We start from the raw sequence: 26,259 nt of genomic DNA, 5'->3' as shown, positions 1-26,259 counted from the left end.
AGTGCACTGCTGTAGCCAGCAGGGCTAACAACACCCTGGCATGCATCAATCAATACATCTCTAGCAAAACCAAAGAAGTGATTCTCCCACTACTTGCCATTGGTGAGACAGCAGCTGGAGTACTGTGTCCAGTTCTGGACACCACACTTTAACAAGAATGTGGTAAAGCTTGAGAAAGTCCAGAGAAGAGCCACCTGTATGATCAGAGATGTGCACGGAAAGCCATATGAGGAAAGGCTGAAGGATCTGGGACTCTTCAGCCTGAAAAAGAGAAGGCTGAGAGGGGACTTGGTAGCAGCTTACCACTACATCAGAGGCGTACGTCAAGGACTCGGTGAACAACTGTTCACCAGGGCACCCTTGGGGAAAACTAGGAGTAATGGTCACAAACTCCTGGAAGACCGTTTCAGGCTCAACATTAGGAAAAACTAGTTCACAACTCAAGTTTCCAGACTGAAATAAGCTCCTTCCAGAGGTGGTATAATCACCTACCCTGGATATCTTCAAGAGGAAACTGGACAGTCACCTTGCTGGGGTCACCTGACCCCAGTTGTCTTTCCTGCTTGGTGCAGGGGGCTGGACCCAATGATCTTCTGAGGTCCCTTCCAGCCCCTTACAGTCTATGAATATATGTATAAGGTTTGAAAAAAAATGAAAAAACAACTGTGAACTATTTGGGGCCCTGTTTGGTGATGTTTGGCAGACATTTAAGGCTGGTGAAGAAACAGGAATTGTTGGAAATGGGAAAGAAAGGTGCAGCTCACCTGTGAGAGTGAAGAGGAAGTCAAAATGTATTCAGTACTATTCAATGTAATGGCTCGCCATGAACGAAAAGAGTCAGCGCTGAGGGGGAACTGTGCTTAATAGGCACTAAGGTATATTCTATTCAGATGGGTTGCTAGTAGGGGAGGTACCATGATGATGGTTTTGTCCCAGGTGGTTTTACTGATCTGGCATGGGAGTTACCCTTGTTGGCCTTGAATGACTCCGTGCAGTTGAGGGCGAATGTCTGTCCCTTGCACTGAGGGCAGGCTGACCCCTGTTAGAGTCTACTAACACCTACCAATGGGAGGATCTTGGGTATACAATTTATGGTGATAGGATATTGCTCTCAGGCTTCTAGCTTGTTCCTTGAGCCTTTTACCTAGGGGGTATTTGAACTCCGAGGCCTCCGGGCTTGGGGTTTGAACATAGGATGCCTACCATGGATTTGGGAATATCTGAAACCCCAGGATGAAGAATCTGGGAAGTAGGATACTTGCCAGTGGTAACACCACACAAACTTGAACGATTGAGCTCTGCTCAGTTGATCGAATTTGGAACTGATTTGGCTGATTCACCTCAAGGCATGAAATTTAAAAAATAATTGATAGGCATCTCAGCTTTTTTGGCTAAGATCTTATGCTAAGATGCAGCATTTTTGGCACCAGAGGGAGGGTGTTGTGGGGCTGGCTCTGGCCCTCCCAGTGCCAGTCTAGTATTGCAGTACCCCCAGGCCTGATGCCAGTTCCCTGTGGCAGCAGCACCAACCCATTTTTTTTAAGGACCAAAATAAAATAAAAGGTTCTCATTAGTATGGTTGCCCAATATGGGTCCTAGGTTTTATAGCCATATGCAGTACTGGCTTCATTTAATCAGCTTCATAGTTGGTTTCCATTACTAAGCACATGCTGCTTCTGGCAGCAGTTTGGTGATAGTCAATGTTTTAAATCAGGTTTCCTTGTAAGAATGTAAGATGAGGAGCTGTTTTTCCCCATGCTGATTGGTGGGGGGATGACCTCATTTCGTATTTGAGTAAATAGGGTAATTTCATTTTATCTATATGCAATAATATCCAAAGTACTGATTTTTTAAATTCCTGTTACAAGACCATGCTGCTTTGTTTTTGTGGAATCTGTTTCCAGTTCTAGCTCAGGCTGAGGTACTTCCATGCATATCCGTTTCATCTGAGAGAGAAGGATGTGTTTCAGAAGGGATCAAATCTGAGTCTGTCTGGCTGAGATCTTCTATGTGAAACAGTCACCGTTGGAGCTGTTTTCTTCTTCCCGGTTATTTATAGCCACCTGTCTGTAATGTGTAGAAAGAGTAACTGTGATGTTTTGGGACACTTTAGTTTGGAAGACATACCATAGATTTCATGCAGATCTCACCTCTAACACAAATCATACCTAGCACAGGGGAAACTTTGTTTTGGATCTCATTATTATGGATAAAGATATATAATAGTACTAGAGGAAGCAGCTGGTCATTGAATAGACCAGGGCTGCTCAACCCCTGGCTCATGGGCCAGTTTTGGCCCATGGTGCCATGTTGTCAGCCTGTAAGGCTCCCCATGGGTCCAAAAATTTGGCAGAATGCAAGTGGTGCCACTGCTTCCTTGCTGTCAAATTTCCAGACCTGTGAGGAGACCTGCAGGCTGGAGATTTGGGCCCTGTGTATGGAGGAGGTGCAGGGCCCTGGGAGATGTTCCCGGCATGAGGCCCTGATCCCCAGATTCTAGTACAGAGGACCAGGCAGGGACAGTACAGACTCCCAGGACCAATCACAGCATGTGGCACCAGGTGGGCTGATGTGGGGCCAATCCTGGTGCAAGGGGGCAGTACAGGGCCTTGGGACTTGATCTTGGCATGCAGGAGTGGTACCAGGCCCCAGAGCCCAATCCTAGCACGCAGAGAAATCTCAATTACATAGTATACAATGCATCAAAAAGAGCTAGTTTACAAAGCTCAGAAAAATTTGTGACCAAAATTGACAGGGAGGCAAAACTTAGAGAATGAATGATAATTGGGACTTCTTTAAGAAGGCAAAAAGCCTATTATCACATTAAATAGAGGGGACAACTTTGACTAAAGGCCATTGATGAGAGTGGCAAAATAAGGCAACAACTAGAAGAGTTGATGCATAAAAGTGGAACCATTCTAACTTATGTTGCTTGCTTGCTTAGGAAAATGAAAGACAGGGAAGAATCCATGGCTGGCAGAGCTAAGGGCAATAAGGATAGCAAAAGTGGAGGAACAGCAACTTCTTGCAATGGCATAGGCCCATTCCTAGATAGAGATGGGAATTTTTGTTACAATGCAAATAGAATCAATAATTATTCCTTTTCTCTATTTGGAAAGAGGCATGGTGATGTACTGTTTACCACTTGAGGCTCTTTAAGCATAGTCTGGTGTATTAATAACTGAACAGGGTATTAACGTCTACGAGGAAGCAGTAGTATTTTTAAAATAGTTGCTCTGGCTAACTTGCACCCAAAAGTCCTTAAAATTGGTTGAGGAGTTCCCTGCCCTGTAGATGTTAATTTTAATTAACCTTGGAATACCAGGGCCAGCCTAGAAGACTGAACGAGTGCTAATGTATGTATTTATTTGATTTATATCCTACTCAATCCAAAAGGCACACTGCTGGGATGACATTACAAAAGACAAGTGGGTTGACCTGGTTCACTGCAAGTAAGTGATTAAGATATCAACTGCAGGCGAAAATAACAGAAAACCTAATGTGGAATAATATCAAAACAGAATTAAAGGATAGGAATTTAATTAATGCCAATCAATACAGTTTCATGGAAAACAGGTTTTGTTAAACAAACCTAATTTAATTCCATGAGGAGTTGATGAATTTGAGTAATAAAGGGTAGTGCAAATGTGTAAAGTACTTGGATTTTTGCAAGGCATTTGATTTAGCACTGCAAGGCAGTTTGATTAAAAATTAGCATTCCACAATGAAGCACACATTAAATTGATTAAGCACTGGCTAATTGACATCTCAAAGAATAACTGTCAGTGGCTAATGATCATCAAGTGGCATATGTTTCCCGTGAGATTTCCCAGGGGCCTGAAGCTTCTGAACATTTTTGTCAATTATCTCAAAGTGAACATATAATCATGAATGATACATTTTGCAGCTGGAACAGAGCTTGGTGGAATGGCAAGGAATACATAGGTCCAGGATGCAAGTGGGTCACTTATACCACTTCCTGATACAGGGGAGTTGGCGCTCACCCCCAGTCAGTTTATTTTACACAGAGTGACAGCAAGCAAGCCAGCCAGCTAGCAAGCAAGCAAGACGGCTGTTTTCCTTCAGAACTTGAGAGTAACGCTGGCTCTCTGCATCTCTTAGCACCACAACCTCCTTGCCTTCTGCTTCAGGAGCTCCTAACCCTCTTTGTAGCTCCACCTTCATTACTTGGTCATCAGTTTCAGCTGGTTCCCAGGTTTCAAACCAGGCAGATTATTAGCTGCTGATCACCTCTAGCTGGTTTCAAGCCCCTGAAGGCTAAACATCTCCTTCCAGGGGAGTTGTATCTTGGTAAGTTGGGCCCATTCAAACAGAATGCATTTTAATGTAGTCAGAGTTATATATCCAAGAACAAGGAATTCAGGCCATACTTGCTAAATGGGGGACTGTGTCATGGAAGACAATGACTGATTTAGAGGTCATGTTGGACAAACAAGTGAACATGAGCTTGCGGTATAATCTTGTGGCAAAAAGGGCTTATGTGATCCTTGGATGGATAAAGAAAGGAGCAGGGAGGTGATTGTACCTCTATACACAGTGGGCACATATACAGGGCTGGCTGTACTAATTAGGGGTGTAAACGATTAATTAAATACCGGTTTAAACTCTCCTAATGTTATGGGTTAAACAATTAACAAATAACATGCATCTACCAGGGACCTGCCTGTAGTTACTCATTCTCCAGGCAGTAGCAGTGGTCTGGGAAAGCTGCTTACTCCCTGCTGCTGCCTGTGGCTTTATGAGGCTGTAGCAGGGCTCATTGCTGCTGTTGCTGCCTGCAGCCAGCCCTGGCCCCCAGGAGTCCTATATCTGTAGCATTGGGTTGGAAAAGTCCCTTGCCTATTGCTGCTGCCAATGCAGGGCTGCCTGGGGGCCAGGGCTGGCTTCAGGCAGCAGCAGGAAGCCCCATCACAGTCCCTGTGAAGGCACGGAAAGCCCCTCCACCCACTGCTGCTGCTGGCACGTGGCTGCCCAGAGGCCAGGGCTGCAAGCAGCTGCACCAAGGCCCACGGAGCCAGTGGCAAGTGCAGCCGCACCTCTTGGTGGATGGTGGGGGAGCCGCAAGAGGCCTAGTCCTTCTTGTGGCAGTACAGCCCCTGCCTCTTCCCCACCATCCACCCTGAGGTGTGTGTGCAACTGCTGCTAGCAATGAGCTGGGTTGGGCTCCCTGTTGTAGCTTCTTGCAGCCTCCTCACCACCTGCTGCTAGCAGTCTGGGTGCTCTGGCTGGCAGCAGGGGCCTGCGTAGGACCCAGGCTGGCCACCGCAGGCAGCAGAGAGGCTACAAGCAACTGCATTGGTCTGTGAAGCCCCAGCCTGGCTCACTGCTAGTGGCAGGTGCAAATAGTGTGTGGGGGGGGAGTAGGGGGCAGGTGGCAAGGGGCAGGCAGCTTGGAGATGGTGGGACAGGTAGTGAGAGAGGCAGGCAGCTTGCCCCCTGCTGCCTGCTCCCCCTGCCCCCCGTGTACCTCCCCTCCCCACCGCCTCAGGCTGCCCCGATTCCCCTTTCCCTGCCTCCCTTTTTCTCCCTCCATGCCACTTCTGCCCTCTGCAGCCTCAGGTCCCTGCCCACCTTCGTCTCATCTCCCCCTCCTGACCATCATAATATATATGACTATCACCATTACATGGTCAATAATATGACTGTAATATATGGGCATATTACTGACTATGACTCATATTATCTGACCATATATATATTACAATGCTTACCTCCTTGTAGGGGGCTGGTCAGGCGGGGTGGGGGAGGCAGCAGCAGGCCTGAGCCTATTTATCCCCTTTGTGTTTTTTTACATACTTAGTTTTCTGCTTATCCCCTCACACCACCATGGGAAGACTAGCACTACAGAACAGGTAAGAAACAAGAAGGTAAGAAACAATGGGCCCCTTGGGACTCGGAGCGGGGGGGCAGCAAAGGCACCAGTCGCAGGGCTCAAGTGCCTATATACTAATGCTAGGAGCATGGGGAACAAGCAGGATGAACTAGCGCTCCTGCTTGCACTAAACACCTATGACTTAGTGGGGCTAACAGAAACCTGGTGGGATTCATCCCACGACTGGGCGGTACATATTGAGGGCTATAGATTGTATAGAAAGGACAGGTCGGGGAAGAAAGGGGGGGGGGGGCTTGCACTTTATGTCAGGGAGCAATATACATCAACCCTCATCAAGACAGAATCCAAGGTTGAGGAAGTAGAAGTATTGTGCGTTAGGCTACATGGGGGGCAAGGAGAAAGGGATTTGGTGGTAGGGGTCTGCTATAGACTCCCACACCAAGGGGAAGAAATAGATGCGGGGCTCCTGAGGCAACTCTCGGAGACCATAAAAGCTAACGAGGCGGTAGTCATGGGGAACCTAAACTGCCTGGACATCTGCTGGGAGATGCAGACAGCAAGGTCCCATCGCTCACGCAGGTTTCTAACCTGTGTACAGGACCTCCACCTGACACAGGAGGTACACGGTCCCACTAGGGGGAATGCCATACTGGACCTGGTATTGGCAACAGCGGATGACATGATAGGGGACCTCCAGATCGGTAGCCATTTGGGAGACAGTGATCACCTAATAAGAGAATTCAACATAAGACGTCGAGTGGGTAAGGTAACTAGTAGGGTGACAGTGCTAGACTTTAGGAAAGCTGATCTCAATGCACTCAGGCGATTAGTCAAGGACGCACTGCAGAGTAGGAGTTTTGAAGGGATGGGAGCCCAAGAAGGGTGGCTGTGCCTTAAGGAAACGATCCTTCGGGCACAAAGCAAGACGATCCCCGAGCGAGGCAAAAAAGGGAAAGGGGCCAGGAGGCTTCCATGGCTGACCAGAGAAATCCAGGGCAGCCTAAGGGCCAAAAGGGGAGCACATAAAAAGTGGAAACAGGGTGAGATCACTAAAGATGAATATACCTCCTCTGCTCGTGCTTGTAGGGAGGCAGTTAGACGGGCCAAAGCTACCATGGAGCTGAGGATGGCAACCCAAGTAAAAGACAACAAGAAATTGTTTTTTAGATATATTGGGAGTAAAAGGAAGGCCCAGGGAGGAATAGGACCCCTGCTAAATGGGCAGAAACAATTGGTGACGGACAGGGGAGACAAGGCTGAACTCCTCAACGAGTTCTTTGCCTCAGTGTTCCTAAGCGAGGGGCACGACAAGTCTCTCACTGGGATTGTAGAGAGGCAGCAGCAAGGCGCCAGACTTCCATGCGTAGATCCTGAGGTGGTGCAGAGTCACTTGGAAGAACTGGATGCCTTTAAGTTGGCAGGCCCAGATGGGCTCCATCCGAGGGTGCTGAAGGCACTGGCCGACATCATTGCAGAGCCACTGGCGGGAATATTCGAATGCTCGTGGCGCACGGGCCAAGTCCTGGAGGACTGGAAAAGGGCTAACGTGGTCCCCATTTTCAAAAAGGGGAGGAAGGAGGACCCGGGCAACTATAGGCCAGTCAGTCTCACCTCCATCCTTGGTAAAGCCTTTGAAAAAATTATCAAGGCTCACATTTGTGAGAGCCCGGCAGGACAAATTATGTTGAGGGGAAACCAGCATGGGTTTGTGGCGGGCAGATCGTGCCTGACCAATCTAGTCTCTTTCTATGACCAGGTTACGAAACGCCTGGACACAGGAGGAGGGGTGGATGTCGTATACTTAGACTTCAGGAAGGCCTTCAATACGGTATCCCACCCCATACTGGTGAACAAGTTAAGAGGCTGTGATGTAGATGACTACACAGTCCGGTGGGTGGCGAATTGGCTAGAGGGCCGCACCCAGAGAGTCGTGGTGGATGGGTCGGCTTCGACCTGGAAGGGTGTGGGCAGTGGGGTCCCACAGGGCTCGGTCCTGGGACTGATACTCTTTAATGTCTTCATCAGCGACTTGGACGAGGGAGTGAAATGTACTCTGTCCAAGTTTGCAGATGACACAAAGCTATGGGGAGAAGTGGAAACGCTGGAGGGCAGGGAACAGCTGCAGGCAGATCTGGATAGGTTGGACAAGTGGGCAGAAAACAACAGGATGCAGTTCAACAAGGAGAAATGCAAAGTGCTGCACCTAGGGAGGAAAAATGTCCAGCACACCTACAGCCTAGGGAATGACCTGCTGGGTGGCACGGAGGTGGAAAGGGATCTTGGAGTCCTAGTGGACTCCAAGATGAACATGAGCCGGCAGTGTGACGAAGCCATCAGGAAAGCCAATGGCACTTTATCGTGCATCAGCAGATGCATGACAAATAGGTCCAAGGAGGTGATACTTCCCCTCTATCGGGCGCTGGTCAGACCGCAGTTGGAGTACTGCGTGCAATTCTGGGCGCCACACTTCAAGCAGGATGTGGATAACCTGGAGAGGGTCCAGAGAAGGGCAACTCGTATGGTCAAGGGCCTGCAGACCAAGCCCTATGAGGAGAGACTAGAGAAACTGGACCTTTTCAGCCTCCATAAGAGAAGGTTGAGAGGCGACCTTGTGGCTGCCTATAAGTTCATCACGGGGGCACAGAAGGGAATTGGTGAGGTTTTATTCACCAAGGTGCCCCCGGGGAGTCACAAGAAACAATGGCCACAAGCTAGCAGAGAGCAGATTTAGACTGGACATTAGGAAGAACTTCTTCACAGTTCGAGTGGCCAAGGTCTGGAACGGGCTCCCAAGGGAGGTGGTGCTTTCCCCTACCCTGGGGGTCTTCAAGAGGAGGTTAGATGAGTATCTAGCTGGGGTCATCTAGACCCAGCACTCTTTCCTGCTTATGCAGGGGGTCGGACTCGATGATCTATTGAGGTCCCTTCCCACCCTAACATCTATGAATCTATGAATCAAGGAATGCGGCAGTGCCAGATCCTAGGGCCTGATCCTGGCACACAGAGTTCAATACAGTCCATGGACCCTCTCCCCTCCTCCCCTCATTTGGCCCATGGGCCCAAAAGGTTGAACACTGATCTAGATCCATGTATTAGTTATCTGCTTTCTGGAGCAGGAGTAACTAACCCCTCTTCATGCCCCATACCAGTACAGTCAATATGATCTGAACCAAACAGACACAGAAACAATAAGTTCATCCTCTAGGACTTTCATAAATTAATCCAAATGAGTATAACATTAAATTTCAGTCCCGCTGCTTTCACACATGGCACTGGGGTATACATTTAAAAAATATATTGAAAATCTGGAGCAGAAAAGAGCTGTGTATTTGAAGGCCAGAGAAAATGCTGCATAGCGAGAGATTAACAGTTCAATTGATTTAGTTTATTATAGAGGACTGAGAGAGAATTTGATGACAGTGTGTAAATACATGATTACAGTGTGTAAGTAAGTGGAGAAGACACTGGGTACAAAAGAAGAGAAAGTATAAAAAGAAGCAATGGCTGGTTACTGGACTCAGTACAGTGTTAAATGGCTGAAATGTAATGCCCAGGGATCTATACAGAGGGATATATTAATTAACTGACTAATAGTCTAAACAGACTAATCTAATAGTGGATTCTGGCCATGAAATCTCAGAACCTGTGAATCCTGGACTGGCATGATTGGTTAATGTCATTTTGGGTCTCACAGATATAGAACTGTATTTTTTTTTGCTTTATTCCAAATAACATTTTTCTTCTGGTTGCCAGTCTGGTGGACACATTACATGGAAAATTAAGATGGGGATCTGTACTCAGGGCATGTTTCTATCCAAAAGAATAATCATTTGTCAGTTACCAATATACTCAAGCTTTAAAAGATGGAAGGCAAAGGACTGAACACAATTCAACATTCTTTTCACTTATTGACTTCTACATCTTGGAGAAAACATCAGTAGAATTTAATTGATCACAACTCTTTTAATGGTTTATATGCAATACACTGTTGCACTTGAGATTACCCTGGCAACATTTACAACATTACAGTGTTACACACTGTGACATTTAATTCCTTCCTTCCTTCTTTCCTTCCATACAAAATACTATATTTTAATGCATACAAGTCATTCCTCCCAAATCAGCCCACTAAAATTGGGGTGCATATATTGAGGTGGGAAATTATTGTCTTCACTGGAAATGAAGCAAGCTGGGGACACTGTACATGTCATACAGCAGCCAAGATGGCTACCACTTCCACCTGGCTCAGCAAGCTGAAAAGGCAGATTCCTGTGTTAAACTTCTCACAGCCATAGCTATTGTTCAAGCATTGTAACTTGTGCCTGAAGCAGCAAGTGAGTTGCTGGTCGTATCTTGATGAGGCTTCTGGTATGGAAACAACATTTTGGCTAGGGACAGACATTCAAAAAGCCTGAGCCTGAATTGATTCAATCTCTGCAGGTTAGTCTAACTTGCCTAAGATGAATCAGTTTGTATACATACAGACATCCCCTCTGAACTGGAAAAAAAATGCAGGCACATGCCTGCAGTGGCTTAGGCTAGAAACTGGGGGACAGCTACAGCAGTCCTCTCTTCCTTTGCATAGTGCTGAGCTGGGGGGGGGGGGGGAGGGGGGATGGCCAGGTCCCAGCAGGATGGCTCTGATTAGGGAGGGGTCCCCCCCCCCCCCCCCCACTGACCAGCAAGGGAGTCACAGGGATTTTACACAGCATTTACTTACACAGCAGGGAGTTACATGGGGACCATTTATTACCGCATCCGAAAAACAAAAGGATCTCTCATTAGTTCAAGGTCTTCTTAAACAATTTTTCCCAAGGAGGGACCTTACCAGCAACCTGTTTATTAGCTCCAAAGAGCCCTAAGCAGACACTGCCTTGTCTGCCCTTGTCCTGTCTCCTACAGCATAGACCGTAGCCAGTATGTGGTATGCTAGCTAATGCTGAGAGGTGTTTGTGTAAGGCAGAGGGGAGGGGTGAATCCCTGCTGAAGCAGGGAGTGGGCGGGGGGAGAGCAGGAGGAAGCCAGTTAGATGCCGTGTACCTTCTGCCTCTGCTGGAGTGGCAGCCAGAGAGCAGAAGGGAGGAGCCAGCGCTGCTGGGCTGGAGCAGAGAGCAGAGCCCTGCCCAGGGTTGCAAAGCATCTGGGATGCTGGGGGATTCTGATTTAACTTAAATCAGAAAGAGGTCTGGGACAGGCATTGCATAAACTGGTTTGAGCCAAATCAGTTAAGTCTGATACTACAGTCAACCAGGTTTATCTCAAACTGGTTTCAGCCATTTTCAAACCGGTTTATGTGTAATGTCTGTCCCTCTCCCCTATGAACAGGAAGTTATATAAATAACTATTTGCAGTAAAGAACTAACAGTCTTGTTACTGCCCTTCCAAGGGTTGACTCTAGGACCTAACCTTGTATGACATATTGGAAGCACAAGAAGAATGACAGGAAACATAAGTGACTGCACAAGGAGCTTCTAAGATGTCTCCTCTATGCTTAAGGAAAGCATAGAGGAAATGGGAAAGATGAGCAGGTCACCAAGGAATTGTACCAGGAAATAGCAAGAACATGCCAAGACAAAATTGGGAAAGCAGAAATGAAGAATGAGCTGTTTCTGTTAAGGACAAGAAGAGGTTCTACCAATACCATATTTATCTGAATACAAGACAGCTCTGAATTTTAGATGATGCCCCCATTAGATTATATACTTGGAAATTTATAATGTAAGGAATGTATCAGATTCCATGTATGGAATCTAATTATGGGAGGAGTATCTTAACTGTGTATCCTCCAGTACTGCAGGCAGTAGGGGGAGAGGTGATGAGAGGGGGTAGTAATGGGGCAGGGGGTGGGGGAACGTAAGGAAGAGTGTGGCAGATGGGGAGAGAGAGGGAGAAGCAATGCAGTGGGGGAATGAGGGTTGTGGGAGAGAAGGGGAAGGTGATTACTATAGCTGTGGCCCAGGTTGGGGCTGGAGTTGCAGCAGCTGCCTACTCCTTGCTGCCTCATACTCAATTGTAAAGTGAGGGGCTTTTTTCCCCATGTTAAATAGGGAAAAAAAACCCCTCATCTTCTAATTGAGTAGATATACAGTATGTTCACCAGGAAAGAAAGACCAAAGAAGTTGTGAGTCCAGTGTTACATGGCCAGAGTGAACTCTTAATAGAAAATGCAAAGAAAGTGGAACACTCAACAACTACTTTGCCTTACTTTTCACAAAAAAAATAGGCTGCAACCAGACAGCTAACAGGGATTATTTAGATAAAGAAGGAGATGGACTGAGGGATGAACTGATGAAAGAACCAGTCAGAGAGCTTTTGATGGGCCTGAATGAACCCAAGTCAGCAAGGCCTGATGAACTTCATCCCAGGATACTGATGAAACTGGTAGAGGAGATCTCAGAGCCATTGGCAATAATATTTACAAACTTACGGGAGATGAGAGAGGTTCAAGAAGACTGGAAAAGAGCCAACATAGCATCCCCTCCCTGTTAAAAAAATGAAAAGGAAGATCCAAGAAACTAAAAACTGGTTAGCCTCACCTCAATACCCAGGAAGTTACTAGAGCATATTAGGAAGGAAGTCCATTTGCAAGCATCTGTAGAAAGAAAGGCTGATCACGAGCAGCCAGCATGGATGTACAAATCATAGTTGTTTCATAGTTGGTAGGGTCGGAAGGGACCTGAGCAGATCATTAAGTCCGACCCCCTGCCATGGGCAGGAAAGGATGCTGGGGTCAAATGACCCTGACTAGGTGATTATCTAGCCTCCTTTTGAAGACCCCCAGGGTAGGAGCTAGCACCATAGATTCATAGATTCATAGATGTTAGGGTCGGAAGGGACCTCAATAGATCATCGAGTCCGACCCCCTGCATAAGCAGGAAAGAGTGCTGGGTCTAGATGATCCCAGCTAGATACTCGTCTAACCTCCTCTTGAAGACCCCCAGGGTAGGGGAGAGCACCACCTCCCTTGGGAGCCCGTTCCAGACCTTGGCCACTCGAACGGTGAAGAAGTTTTTCCTAATGTCCAGTCTAAATCTGCTCTCTGCTAGCTTGTGGCCATTGTTTCTTGTAACCCCCGGGGGCGCCTTGGTGAATAAATCCTCACCAATTCCCTTCTGTGCCCCCGTGATGAACTTATAGGCAGCCACAAGGTCGCCTCTCAACCTTCTCTTGCGGAGGCTGAAAAGGTCCAGTTTCACTAGTCTCTCCTCGTAGGGCTTGGTCTGCAGGCCCTTGACCATACGAGTTTCCCTTCTCTGGACCCTCTCCAGGTTATCCGCGTCCTTCTTGAAGTGTGGCACCCAGAATTGCACGCAGTACTCCAACTGCGGTCTGACCAACGCCCTATAGAGGGGAGGTATTACCTCCCTGGACCTATTCGTCATGCATCTGCTGATGCACGATAAAGTGCCATTGGCTTTTCTGATGGCTTCATCACACTGCCAGCTCACGTTCATCTTGGAGTCCGCTAGGACTCCAAGATCCCTTTCCACCTCTGTGCCACCCAGCAGGTCATTCCCTAGGCTGTAGGTGTGCTGGACATTTTTCCTCCCTAGGTGCAGCACTTTGCATTTCTCCTTGTTGAACTGCATCCTGTTATTTTCTGCCCACTTGTGCAACCTATCCAGGTCTGCCTGCAGCTGTTCCCTGCCCTCCGGCATGTCCACTTCTCCCCATAGCTTTGTGTCATCTGCAAACTTGGACAGAGTACATTTCACTCCCTCGTCCAAGTCACTGATGAAGACATTAAAGCATATCGGTCCAAGGACCGAACCCTGCGGGACCCCACTGCTACACCCTTCCAGGTCGAGACCGACCCATCTACCACGACTCTTTGGGTGCAACCCTCTAGCCAATTCGCCACCCACCGGACTGTGCAGTCATCCACATCACAGCCTCTTAACTTGTTCACCAGTATGGGGTGGGATACCGTATCGAAGGCCTTCCTGAAGTCTAAGTATACGACATCCACCCCTCCTCCTGTGTCCAGGCGTTTCGTAACCTGGTCACAGAAAGAGACTAGGTTGGTCAGGCATGATCTGCCCGCCACAAACCCATGCTGGTTTCCCCTCAGCATAATTTGCCCTGCCGGGCTCTCACAAATGTGAGCCTTGATAATTTTTTCAAAGGCTTTACCAAGGATGGAGGTGAGACTGACCGGCCTATAGTTGCCCGGGTCCTCCTTCCTCCCCTTTTTGAAAATGGGGACCACGTTAGCCCTTTTCCAGTCCTCCGGGACTTGACCCGTGCGCCACAAGCGTTCGAATATTCCCGCCAGTGGCTCTGCAATGATGTCGGCCAGTGCCTTCAGCACCCTCGGATGGAGCCCATCCGGGCCTGCCGACTTAAAGGCATCCAGTTCTTCCAAGTGACTCTGCACCACCTCAGGATCTACGCATGGAAGTCTGGCGCCTTGCTGCTGCCTCTCTACAATCCCAGTGAGAGACTTGTCGTGCCCCTCACTTAGGAACACTGAGGCAAAGAACTCGTTGAGGAGTTCAGCCTTGTCCCCCCTGTCTGTCACCAATTGTTTCTGCCCATTTAGCAGGGGTCCTATTCCTCCCTGGGCCTTCCTTTTACTCCCAATATATCTAAAAAACAATTTCTTGTTGTCTTTTACTTGGGTTGCCATCCTCAGCTCCATGGTAGCTTTGGCCCGCCTAACTGCCTCCCTACAAGCACGAGCAGAGGAGGTATATTCATCTTTAGTGATCTCACCCTGTTTCCACTTTTTATGTGCTCCCCTTTTGGCCCTTAGGCTGCCCTGGATTTCTCTGGTCAGCCATGGAAGCCTCCTGGCCCCTTTCCCTCTTTTGCCTCGCTCGGGGATCGTCTTGCTTTGTGCCCGAAGGATCGTTTCCTTTAGGCACAGCCACCCTTCTTGGGCTCCCATCCCATCAAAACTCCTACTCTGCAGTGTTTCCTTGACTAATCGCCTGAGTGCATTGAGATCAGCTTTCCTAAAGTCTAGCACTTTCACCCTACTAGTTACCTTACCCACTCGCTGTCTTATGTTGAATTCTATTATAAGGTGATCACTGTCTCCCAAATGGCTACCGATCTGGAGGTGCCCTTTCATGTCATCTCCCGTTGCCAATACCAGATCCAGTATGGCATTCCCCCTAGTGGGACCATGCACCTCCTGTGTCAGGTGGAGGTCCTGTACACAGCTTAGAAACCTGCGTGAGCGATGGGACCTGGCTGTCTGCGTCTCCCAGCAGATGTCTGGGTATTTTAGGTCCCCTATGACTACCGCCTCTTTAGCTTTTATGGTCTCCGAGAGTTGCCTCAGGAGCCCCGCATCTATTTCTTCCCCTTGGAAGTTGGTTCCAGGTCCTAACCACCCTGATTGTGAAGTAGAGCCTCCTGATGTCTAGCCTGAACCTACTCTCTGTCAACTTGTGGTCATTATTCCTAGTTACTCCTGGTAGTGCTTGGGGGAAAAGGGACTCTCCCGTTCCCTGCTGGTCCCCCCTGGTAAGTTTATAGATGGCCACCAGATCCCCTCTCAGCCTTCTTTTGTGGAGGCTGAACAGGTTCAGGTCCTGTAGCCTCCCCTCATAAGGCCTGCCCTGCTGCCCCCTGACCATGCAAGTGGCCCTCCTCTGGACCCTCTCAATGCTGTCCACATCCCTCCTGAAGTGCAGCGCCCAGATCTGGATGCAGTACTCCAACTGCGGCCTGACCAGTGCCGCATAGAGGGGGAGGATCACCTCCTTGGACCTGCTTACGATGCACCTGTGGATGCATGACAAGGTGCAGTTAGCCTTACTGACTGTGTCCTCACATTAGCTGCCCATGTTCATCTTGGAATCAATAATGACTCCAAGATCCTTTTCTGCCTCTGTGCTGACAAGAAGAGAGTTACCCAGCCTATAGGTATGCTGCTGGTTCTTCCTCCCCAGGTGCAGTACCTTGCACTTGTCACTATTGAATCCCATTCTATTCTCATCTGCCCACCCCTGTAACCTGTCCAGATCTAGCTGCAGTCTGTCCCTCTCTTCTAGCGTGCCCACTTCTCCCCACATCTTAGTGTCATCTGCAAATTTGAACAAGGTGCTTTTCAACCCCTTGACCAAGTCGCTGATGATGTTAAACAGTGCGGGCCTGAGGAGCAATCCCTGGGGGACCCCACTGCCCACATCCCTCCAGGTCAAAAATGACCCATCCCCCACCACTCTCTGGGTGCGACCCTCCAGCCAATTTGCAACTCATCTGACTGTGTAGGCATTGATGCCACAGTTGCCTAATTTTTTTATGAGTGTGGTGAGAGAGAGTGTCGAAGGCCTTCCTAAAGTCCAGAAAGACTACGTCCACTGCGACACTGCATCTAAAGATTTTGTGACTTGGTCATAGAAGGCAACCAGGTTGGTCTGACAGGACCTGCCCCTAATGAACCCATGTTGGTTGACCCTAAGTATAATCTCTCCTGCTGGTCCCCCGCAGATGTGCTCCTGGATAATTTTCTCAAAGAGCTTCCCTGAGACTGAGATAAGACTAATGGGTCTATAGTTTCCTGGGTCCTCCTTCCTCCCTTTTTTGAAAATGGGGACATTAACCCTTTTCCACTCCACTGTCACCTGGCCAGAGTACCACGAGTGCTTGTAATCGTGTCAAACAAACACAGCTCAAATCCAAGATGAGGTTTTTGCCCATTCAATATGTGGGGCAGGTGGATGTCTTGTTTTGGATTCGAGTCCCAGCCCAGAGCAGGTGGTTGCTGTTGCCCTGACCCCAGCCTGAATCTGAATCCAGGGCTGGAGCTAGAACCATGGCCACCACCTGCCCTGGGCCAGGCTGGAGCTGGAGCTGTTGTTGTCTTTGCTGCCTGGCTGTGGCTCCTTGTGCAATGGGGTAGCCTCTGTGATGGGAGAGGGGGACATACATTAGGGGCAGTTCAGGGGAGACCACACAGTGTGGGCTGGGAGACATGTGTGGGAGAAAATGCAGTGTTGGGGGGAGAGGGGAGGATGGGGGAGAGTGCTGAAGGATGAGCTTCCAATCATTAGATTCAAATTTATAATTTTCCTTGTATAGAATCTAATTATTGGCAGGGGGTCATCTTAAATTCAAAGTCATCTTGGAGTTGGGTAAATGCATTTGTTACATGGATAAAGGGAATGTTGTGGATATAGTGTATTTGGATTTCAACAAACCTTTTGACAAAGTGCCACACAACATTCCCATAAATTGGAGAAATGTGGGCTTGACAAATTTACTATAAGGTGGATAAACAACTGGCTCAATAGCCACAAGCAAAGGGTAATTATAAATGGATCCATGTCAGAATGGCAGGAGGCTACAAGTGGAGTCCCACAGGGGTCTGTCCTGGGCCTAGTGTAATTTAACATGTTTATTAATGATGTAGAGGCTGGAACAGAGAGCTTCTTGAGCAAATTTTCAGATGATATAAAATTGGGAGCCAGCAGAATGAAGTTCATTGCTGACACATGCAAGGAGCTGCACCTTGGGAAGAAGAGTCAAAACCACAAATACAAGATGGGTGATATGTGGCTGGATGACAGCTGTAATGGGGAAAGAACTTGAAGTCTTGGTGAATCATAGCTTCAGTGTGAGTTTGTAGTGTGACACACCACACAAAAGGCAAATGAGGTTTTGGGCTGCATCAATAGAAGCATTAGGTGCAAGACGCAAGAGGTGATAGTGCCTCTACTTGGCACTGATTAGACCTCATCTAGACCAGTGTGGGGACAACCTTTCTGGCTGGAGTGCGCCACACTCTCCCCAAGTGCCAGTCCAATCCCTTCCCTGGCCCAATCTGCTGTTCTGCTTTCTGCTCCCAGCCGTCATGTGGCAGGAAGTTTCTGCTGCCTCACCCAGACTATCTCCTGGGATGCCATGCTTCCAGAACATTATGTGGTCCCAGGGGGACTTACTCTGTCACACAGTCAGCCATTATTCTGGAAAAATCTTGTTTTCTGTATCCTGCCTTCCAAAAACAAGATTTTACTTGGGGGGCATGCTGTATGCAGTAAAATATTGGTATTTGTTCTCTCTCAACAACACCATATAAAAGTGAAGCTCAGCTAAAGTCCTGCAATTACTCTGCATTCGTGATGAAGAATCTTTCTCTCCTGTGAGACTTCCTTACATGCAAGCTTCTCTTGCCAGTTCTTTAGGCTCTCCAAATGAACGGGAGCTTGCCTTGGTTACCATGTAATTTTATGTCGATTTCCACATTTGTCTATATTGTTTGCGTTTTGTTTGGAAATCAGTTTGCTTCCTACCTCTCAGTTTAATTGGGCAAGCTGCCTTTTTTCATTCTTACTATTACCTTTTGTTAATGTACCAAGGGCCATAGGGTGCCAATAAATTAGACTAATAGGGCTCCCTTTTACTATTCTGTTATGCTATTGTTTATCCATGCTTCTTTGTGATCTAATTTTGAACCTCCACCTAATTGCTGAGTTGAATTTTTTGCCTCCTGATCAAGTAGTGAGCAGAAGGGGTCAGAGTCCCAAACTCCATGTTGCATAAACCTGTTTCCCAAAGAAGCCAGCAACAAACAAAATAAATTAACGTGGAAAGGCTCAAGTCTGTACTTAGGCAAAGTTCAAAATTTCTGTCACTCTTAGATCTGTAAACCTACTAGGCAAACTGGTGTGCTTTGTCAATCTGGGTTGTGTACTTTGTGTCAGACCCTGTCACTAGAACTGTCCAAGGTTACTGATAAATGTACTTTTAAAACATGTTAAATGTGGGGGTGGGGAGAAGACTGCCCAGGAGCATATTTGAACAGTTATGCCATAACAGTTATATCTGCATGGTCCTATAGCAATCCAAGTTAACTATGTCACCCTAACGCAGGATGATAAAAACATGCGTTCATCTAGTCCAGCCCCCTGCTCAGACCAGGATCACTCCTGACTAAACCATCCCAGTCAAGTGTCTATTTAAACTGCTCTTAAATTTCCAGGGATGGAGATTGCATGGCTTGTCTTGGTAGCCTGTTCCAAAACTTGACCATTCTCATAGACAAAAAGTTCTTCCTAATCTCCAACCTAAATTCCTTTTGCAGCAGTTTGAGGCCATTGCTTCTAGTTCTGTCCACTGCAGCCACAGAGAAATTGCTAGCTCCATTCTCTTTATAATCTCCCTTCAGGTTGAAGACTGTTATCAAGTCCCACTTTGGTCTTCTCTTCTCCAGACTAACCAACCCTAATTCTTTCAGCTTTTCTTCCTAAGCCATATTTTCTAGTCCTGCAATCATTTTTGTTGCCTACAATCATTTTTGGACTCTTTCTAATCTGTCTACATCTCTCTCAAAGTGTAGGCCCAAAACAGGACACAGTACTTCAGGCGAGGCTTCATCAGTGCCAAATTGAACAGAAGAATCACGTCCCTTGATTTGCAAGTGACACTCCTGTTAATGCAACCCAGTATGTTTTTAGAGTTTTTTTGCAATGCCGTTGCATACTTGTCCCCAGGCCACCAAACCAACCACTGTATCCCCAGGTCCTTCTTGGCTGGGCTACAGCCTACCCAATTATTTCCCAGTTTGTATTTGTGCATGCAATTATTCCACCCCAAGTGCAGGACTTTTCCTTTGTCCTTGATGAATTTCATCTAATTATATTAAATAAAAATACATGGTTTTATAGATTTTTATATTTTCATTATATTAACTTAAAGATGTAATTATTTTATTATATCTATTTAATAATGTTAAAATCATTTAAAATAAAGTAATGTATTTATTTCTATGTAGTACTCCTGCTGTCTGCAAGCCCATCATGGCACTGGATGAAATAAACATTAGAACATAAGACGTGCCATACTGCGTCAGACCAATAGTCCATCTAGCCCGGTATCCTGCCTCCCACAGTGGCAGGAGTGAATGCTTTAGGGAGAGAGCATCGAAAGAGGTATATCTAGAGTGCTCTATCCCTTCTGCATTACCCTCCATGGCATTCACCACCATTGGTTTAGAGACACTAGAAAAAACATCTCCAACCATTCTGTTTAATAGTTATTAATAGGTTGATCATCCATGAATTTGTCTAGTCCCTTTTTGAACCTGCCTATTTGAACCTTTTTTGAACCTCTACCACCTCCTGTGACAATGAATTCCACAAGTTAACCACCTACCACATAACAAGGTACTTTCTTTTGTTAGTTTTAAATCTGTCTAATAATTTCAGTGGGTACTCCCTACTTCTAGAAGTCTGGCACTTGATGAACACAAACTCCCTGTTCACTTGGTCCCCCTTCATGATTTTATAGACTTCTATCATCTATCCCCCATCAACCTTCTCCTTTCCAAACTGAACGGTTTTCAGTCTCTCCTGGTATGGCAACTGCTCCATAGCCCTGATCAGTTTGGTTGCCCTTCCCTGGACCATTTCTAATTCTACTGCATCCTTTGGAGATGCAGGGACCAGATGTGCACACAGTATTCAAGATGTGGATTTGTATAATGGCATGATGATGCTATCTGTTTTGTTTTCTATTCCCTTCTTAATGATGCTCAATATTTTATTGGCTTTTTTGGTTGCCACTGAACACTGAGCTGACATTTTTAGACCGCTTTGAATAATGACTCCAAGGTCTCTTTCTGGGGTTGTAAAAACTAGTTCAGAAACCAGAAATAGGCTGTCACCTACAACAGCTCATGCTTCTTTGAGTTAGTTTCTAAGGTGCCACTCTACCCTTCTTAATACCTGGGGAGATTTAGGTGCCTAAGAATACATAAAAGCTGGGATACATAAAAGCTAGCAGAGCAGACTGAGAGGCTAATGACCTATACTAGTATTCTGACAGTGTCAAGACCTGAGTGGTTGTGTGCATGCCTAGTGCCATAAATGGAGGCACTTAGGGAGCTTTATAGATGGAAACTGAAGGACCAAGAAAGTTGGCAGCAACAGCCCCCTGTAGTCTGGAGAGTGGCAATTCTGAAGCGCTCCAACTGGGGAGAGCTATAGGGCCAGTAGTTGGGTTCAGCTGTTCATAATGATACTTTTAAAAATGTTTCCAAGCCTTTTACACTAGGAATTGTTTCAGTTGTTTACTTCTGTCCACACCCACAGGCCATAGAATTTCACCCAGTAATTAAGCCAAATAATCTGAGGTTGAACTAGAACATGTATTTGTTTTTTTTGGAAAGAATTCCAACCTTGGTATAAAGACATTATTTCAGTGATTAACTTCACTCACTCAAAATCATGCACTATTTCCTTTGCCTAGCTTCAACCTTGAGACATTAGATATTGTTATGAAATTTGCCCTTGACTGGTGCAGAAAAACTTTCAATAAATCATACATCTTCTTGCTATGTACATGCTTATTATAAACCATCAAGTCATTTTTCCTTGATAAGGAAGATGGAATTCTTCTAAAACATGTTTTCTATAAACCTTGTATCAGGCCTGTTGCTCTCTTGTGAACCTCTTCCAATTTTGCAATATCCTTTTTAAAGTGTACATGTGAAAATGGGCACTTTTTATTGATGGTCTAAACAATGTCATGATATAACCTTCCTATTCTGATTAAACACCCCCTTTTCTCTATACATTCAAAGATTTCATATTTTCACTGGCTGCTTGTGTTCAATTGCTTGTCCACCATGACTCCAAGATCCTTTTCAGTGTTTTTGAGGGTATAGTTGCAAAACCCTGTCTACCTGAGATGCATTCTTTGTTCCTGTAACATGTGACTGTGTGACTGGCTTTATTATAACATAATATTGCTTGACTGCACCCACCTTACCAAGCAATCCAGTTTACTCAATACAGATGGCCTGCTTATTCTCTCTCCTATTTACCATTTCTCCAGTCTTTTTTCATCTGTAAACCTTTTCAGTAATGATTTTATATTTTCATTTAGATCTTGAAAAAAGAATATAGAATAGTATTTGGTTGAGAAATAATCCTTTACATAGACCAGATGACCAACAATATATTCTACTTTATGAATGGCAATAAACAATTAATGCTATGATAATTCTATTGCTTCAGGAAGGTTAATCTCTATTGGATGCTGCTGATGGCATTAAACTTGTTAGTCTATAGCTTATTTGTAGTAAAAGAGCCTTACATACTTTACTGGTGTGGATCCAGATCTGGACATGTAGAGCAAAATGAGGAAGAGAAACATCAAGAATGCAGCAAGTCCAACCCAAAAGGCTATGACAATTGAATCTGTTAAATGAAACACAACATGCTGTATCACTGATCATGAATCAAAAAATGAAAAATAAAGCAAACACATTGTATGATCCCAGAGTATGTTATACTATTTAATTAATTAGAAGGTCACAATTATAGTCATAAGAAAGAGTCTATTGTAGATGGAGAACAGAGGCAGAAATGAGTTATGTCTTATACAAAATTTCATAGCAGGCCAGTCCATAGTATAGTTAGGAATAAAACAAAGGAATCTAATCCTGGATCTATGCTCTAACCACTAGGAAGGTCAGCACTAAGTATATTTTTGGGCAAGCAATATGTTGCACTGAGGAGGATTTTGAGAATTTTAGCAATTTGCATATTGCAGAATTCAGTTCCACATAGTCACAAGACAAAAACAGCCAGTTTAAAAGGAAACCATTCCCATGCTGCTTAGCTTTATGGACTGAGCAAAATTCTATTCTCTGCTAAGTGAGGACAACACCTGTTAAACTCCAAGGGAACTCTGAATCCATTTAAAGGATGGAATTTGCCATGAAAAACTTTTGTAACTAGGCACGTAAATATTGGCCTTCTAGACTCTCAGGATAGAGAAGACAGCTTGTTGAAAACTGATGTCAGTTGTGATTCTAGTGGCATGTTAGTCTAATGGAAGAGACTGTGAAGTAGCTCTGACATCTGTAGCAGTTGTTCTTCATCTGTGCTTTAATATTTAGTTGTAGTAGTTTTATAGTGTCATAACAAGGACTGGATGGTCTCTTGTAGCCAAAGTGTTCTAGTAATGGTCTCAGCAATGTTTTCCACTGGGGTCAGTGCAGTGGGTGCCTCTATATGTGCAATTGTGACACATGAATAAACTGCAGAGCTTATTGTTCTGTAGTTTATAGCTCCTGGGTGCACCATTTGAATGTGCACCTGAAAGCAATTAACTCTGGCACAATAAGCTCCGCAGTTTATTCATGTGCAGCATGTGGAGCCTGGGCAGAGCATCCCTGGCTGGCAGGGGGCACCAGGGGGTTAGCCTGCTAGCCCATGGCTGCTCCCCCTGGCTTGGTGTGCTGTAAAGGGGCTGGTTATGGCACGAGGGAGCTTCAGCATAGGCTAGCCAGCAGGTAGCCCCCATACTGAAACACCCTCATGCCCTAGTCAGCCCTTCCAGTGTCTACATATGAGCTGCTGTGGAGTTTTTTACTCTGTAGCAGGATAGGACTTGTATTTAGTATTACAAGTATTTACAAGTACTATTCTGCCACAGAGGAAATTAGTTTACTCCAGCCTAATAGGAGCACATGTGTAAATGCTGAGATGTTTACTGCAGAGCTAATTAGTCTACTACTGCACAATAAATGTCTCATGTAGACATGCCTTAATACTGTTGGGTTCCAAGAGCAGATCACTGGCTGTCCTGTACGCACTTTTGCTTCTGGTGAGGAAAAAGCAGGGGTCACTGGCTCACAAGACAAATATTGACTAAGATAAAGTAAATCTTTACCTCACAGGACAAAAAACATTGATGTTCTTTGAATTAAACTGAATATGTAAGATCTTATGCTTGCATTCATAACATTCAGAATGTGTTGCTGTTAGAGCTACTGATTTGTTATGGAGACTATTTTATTAACTTTACTAACAATTTAAAGTTAGAGCTCACCTGTAAAGAGTCTTCTTAAGAAGAGGACTCTGTAAAACAATTGTGAGAAGGTCCCAAGATATTAGAGTAAAAGCAATAGTCAATCTAAATGTAAAGAGGAGCCTATAAACTGGGGTTTTAAGACTCCCTCAAGATCCGTTCAAAGACATGAGAGAGAGCCTGGCTCTACCATACAGCCCCCCTGGACACTAAATGTGAGGAGGCAACCCTTTACAGCATCTCTGAAGTCCACAAAAATGTGAGACAGAAGCCAGATAGTGCCCCAGAAATATTAGAGAAATGGAAAATGGGAGTTAGAGTACCAGGCTCTTAGAGTACCCCAAATCTGTAAAGTAGGAGCTAGGGAGTTCTTGTGAAAAAGAGTGTATTTGCACTCTATGCAAAGGCCTGAAATGCTGAAAACCTCTGTAAACAGAGCCTGGCCACTTAGATTCATGCAAACCAAAGCAGGTTTGTTTCTTAGTAATAATTTTGTTCATGGCATTCACTTTAGCTAACCTAGAAAAAACTATTTACATTAGTGATTCAGGAGGATAGCAGAACTGCTACAGACTTGGGGGGGGGGAGGGCACTGATCTCTTCAAGAAGAAACTGAAATTCCCAGAGTGTTTTTAGTCTCTCAAAACTGGGATTTTTCCCTTGTTTGCAATAATGGTTTTCAACTGTTTCATTATAAGACACTTTTGTATTACTATATTTTACAGTTATCATTAATGTTGTCTTTTACAACCAAACAGATTAAAGGGTAACCTAGGTAGTTTGGTTTTTTAAAAATTGTTTTAGTGAAAAATGAGTACAACCAATTAATACTATTAGTAGAAGGGAAAAAAAAAATCTTGCCTTCATATCTGGATTCAGGTTCATCCATAGTAAAAGTATATTAGTTCCATGGCATTTAAGGGCAGACAATTTAAAAAGAGGAGGAGGAAAACATAAAGATTTAGACAAGAGTTTTATATTTAAATAAAAATCAGGTACCATTTGAAATATGTAGCTCTAATTCCATTTCAGGGATTCTGCCCACTATGTAAATCATTTGGGGCCTGATTTGACAAAGCACTTAAGTACTTGCTAAATCAGTCACCAGAATGCCTCAATAATTTGATCAGTTATGTTGATTCAGACTACATTTAAAACTCAATATTTGGGGAAAACAAAGATTATTAGTCTCCAGGTTACATTAATATACTTGGATTTGGTGCATGACACTTAGTTTACCATCAACTAAAAATAAATATCTAAAAGGTACAGGGATCTAGTTCCCCTGCTGTGCAGTATTTTAAATACAGGATTCATAGTTCAACTTGCTTTTAAGTTTTCATAGCACTATGATAGCTGTTATAATGCATTATGAAATGATAGAGATCACGATGATGAGCTAAAGAGGAATGCCAGATTAAAGAAATAAGGAAATAAGTAGCAAATGTGTATTCAATTTGTGGCTCTTCCTAACTGATCAAAATACAGCTTCTTTTTCAATAATATATAAAAATGCACAAAAATTTCAGTGCAAACCTTGTATTTCAAGAAGGAAAGATAACTGGCAAATCTGTAAGCATATTAATCTATTGTTATTCTACTGTACAAAATAGCCAGGAATATGTCAAACCATTTATCTGCATTTCAGAACAATTTCCAGTTAATAAAGAGTTCAATAAGCTGTCTTTCCAATTAGGAGTTAATACCAAAATATTTCTAGAATATACATTCTTTATACTAAATAAAATAATATTGTACCATTAGCATCAGCTGGTATTAGAACCCAATCAGCATATATTGCCCAATATATGTATTCCAGTATGGTCTATATTACAAAGTGAAAACACATGTAAAAGAAACTAGTCATCCTATTCTGTTTTCTAATGCTTCCCATAGTAGATTAGCTGCTACATGTAGTACTTACATTTATGAACCTTCAACATCCTTCCATCTACTGGAAATGGATCAAAATAGTCCCAATAATATTCATAAGACCAGTAATACTCAGATGAGTTTGTTTTGTTAGCCATTTCAGTAGTATATTTCAATCAGCTCTGCTCTGATCTGATACTTTGTTTCATTGTACTTTGGAGTTCTCAAAAAGACACTGAGTACCTGATGCCTATGTAAATCATTCTGGAAGACCTCACATCCTGCAGCTCAAGGACTGCTCAGATACTAAAAAAACTTAGCAGAAATTAATATCAGCCTGTGACAGACATTTAATACTAAACTTATACACAGAGGGGGTTAGCCTTGTTAGTCTGAAGTCAGGCAGAAGCAGTGGCATACCAAAGGGAGTGAGGCATGGGGAGGCCATGCCCCTGGGTGCCGGACTGGTGGGGCAGGGGTACTCAGTCCCCTGGTGGCACTTCCAGTTTTGCCACTGGTGATTCCTGGCTTGGCAATTGGCCGCCGGGCCCTGCTCCCACTTAGCGTCTGGCTGTTGGGGGGACCCTCCCTCCCCACTTAGCGATCGGCCGTGGATTGGGGGGGTGCAAATGGAAGATCCATGGTACACCACTGGGCAGAAGGCAGGGAAGGGTGGCACCTGAGGGTGCCTGTACATGAGCTGGGAGGCTGCTCCAGTACACTGTAATTACAGCACATCGGAGCAGACTTGATACCAGCTG

The 26,259-nt window shown here is 45.2% G+C and overlaps 1 protein-coding gene across 3 annotated transcripts in view; it reads right to left on the bottom strand.

The window, feature by feature from the left end:
• MRAP (melanocortin 2 receptor accessory protein) overlaps positions 1–25,860 on the bottom strand; it is a 58,434-nt gene extending 32,574 nt beyond the window's left edge. The window contains exons 1-4 of one of the 3 annotated variants that reach the window (XR_009459073.1): positions 25,551–25,860; positions 21,909–22,008; positions 21,573–21,696; positions 1,575–2,067 (exon numbers count right to left, since the gene is read on the bottom strand). Coding sequence is in view for 2 of the 3 variants with exons in the window: in XM_014599030.3 (XP_014454516.1) it covers positions 2,007–2,067; positions 21,909–22,008; positions 25,551–25,656 (267 nt within the window). In the remaining variant the exon portion in view is untranslated. Of the gene's footprint in view, positions 1–1,574; positions 2,068–21,572; positions 21,697–21,908; positions 22,009–25,550 lie in introns of those variants that run through there. The other 2 variants (XM_014599030.3, XM_059720685.1) reach the window with 2 other exon arrangements.
• Positions 25,861–26,259: the final 399 nt, after the last annotated feature.

Source organism: Alligator mississippiensis, chromosome 1 (assembly GCF_030867095.1).
Source record: "Alligator mississippiensis isolate rAllMis1 chromosome 1, rAllMis1, whole genome shotgun sequence".
NCBI classification, from domain to species: Eukaryota; Metazoa; Chordata; order Crocodylia; family Alligatoridae; genus Alligator; species Alligator mississippiensis.
This window is presented reverse-complemented; position numbering and strand designations above follow the sequence as displayed.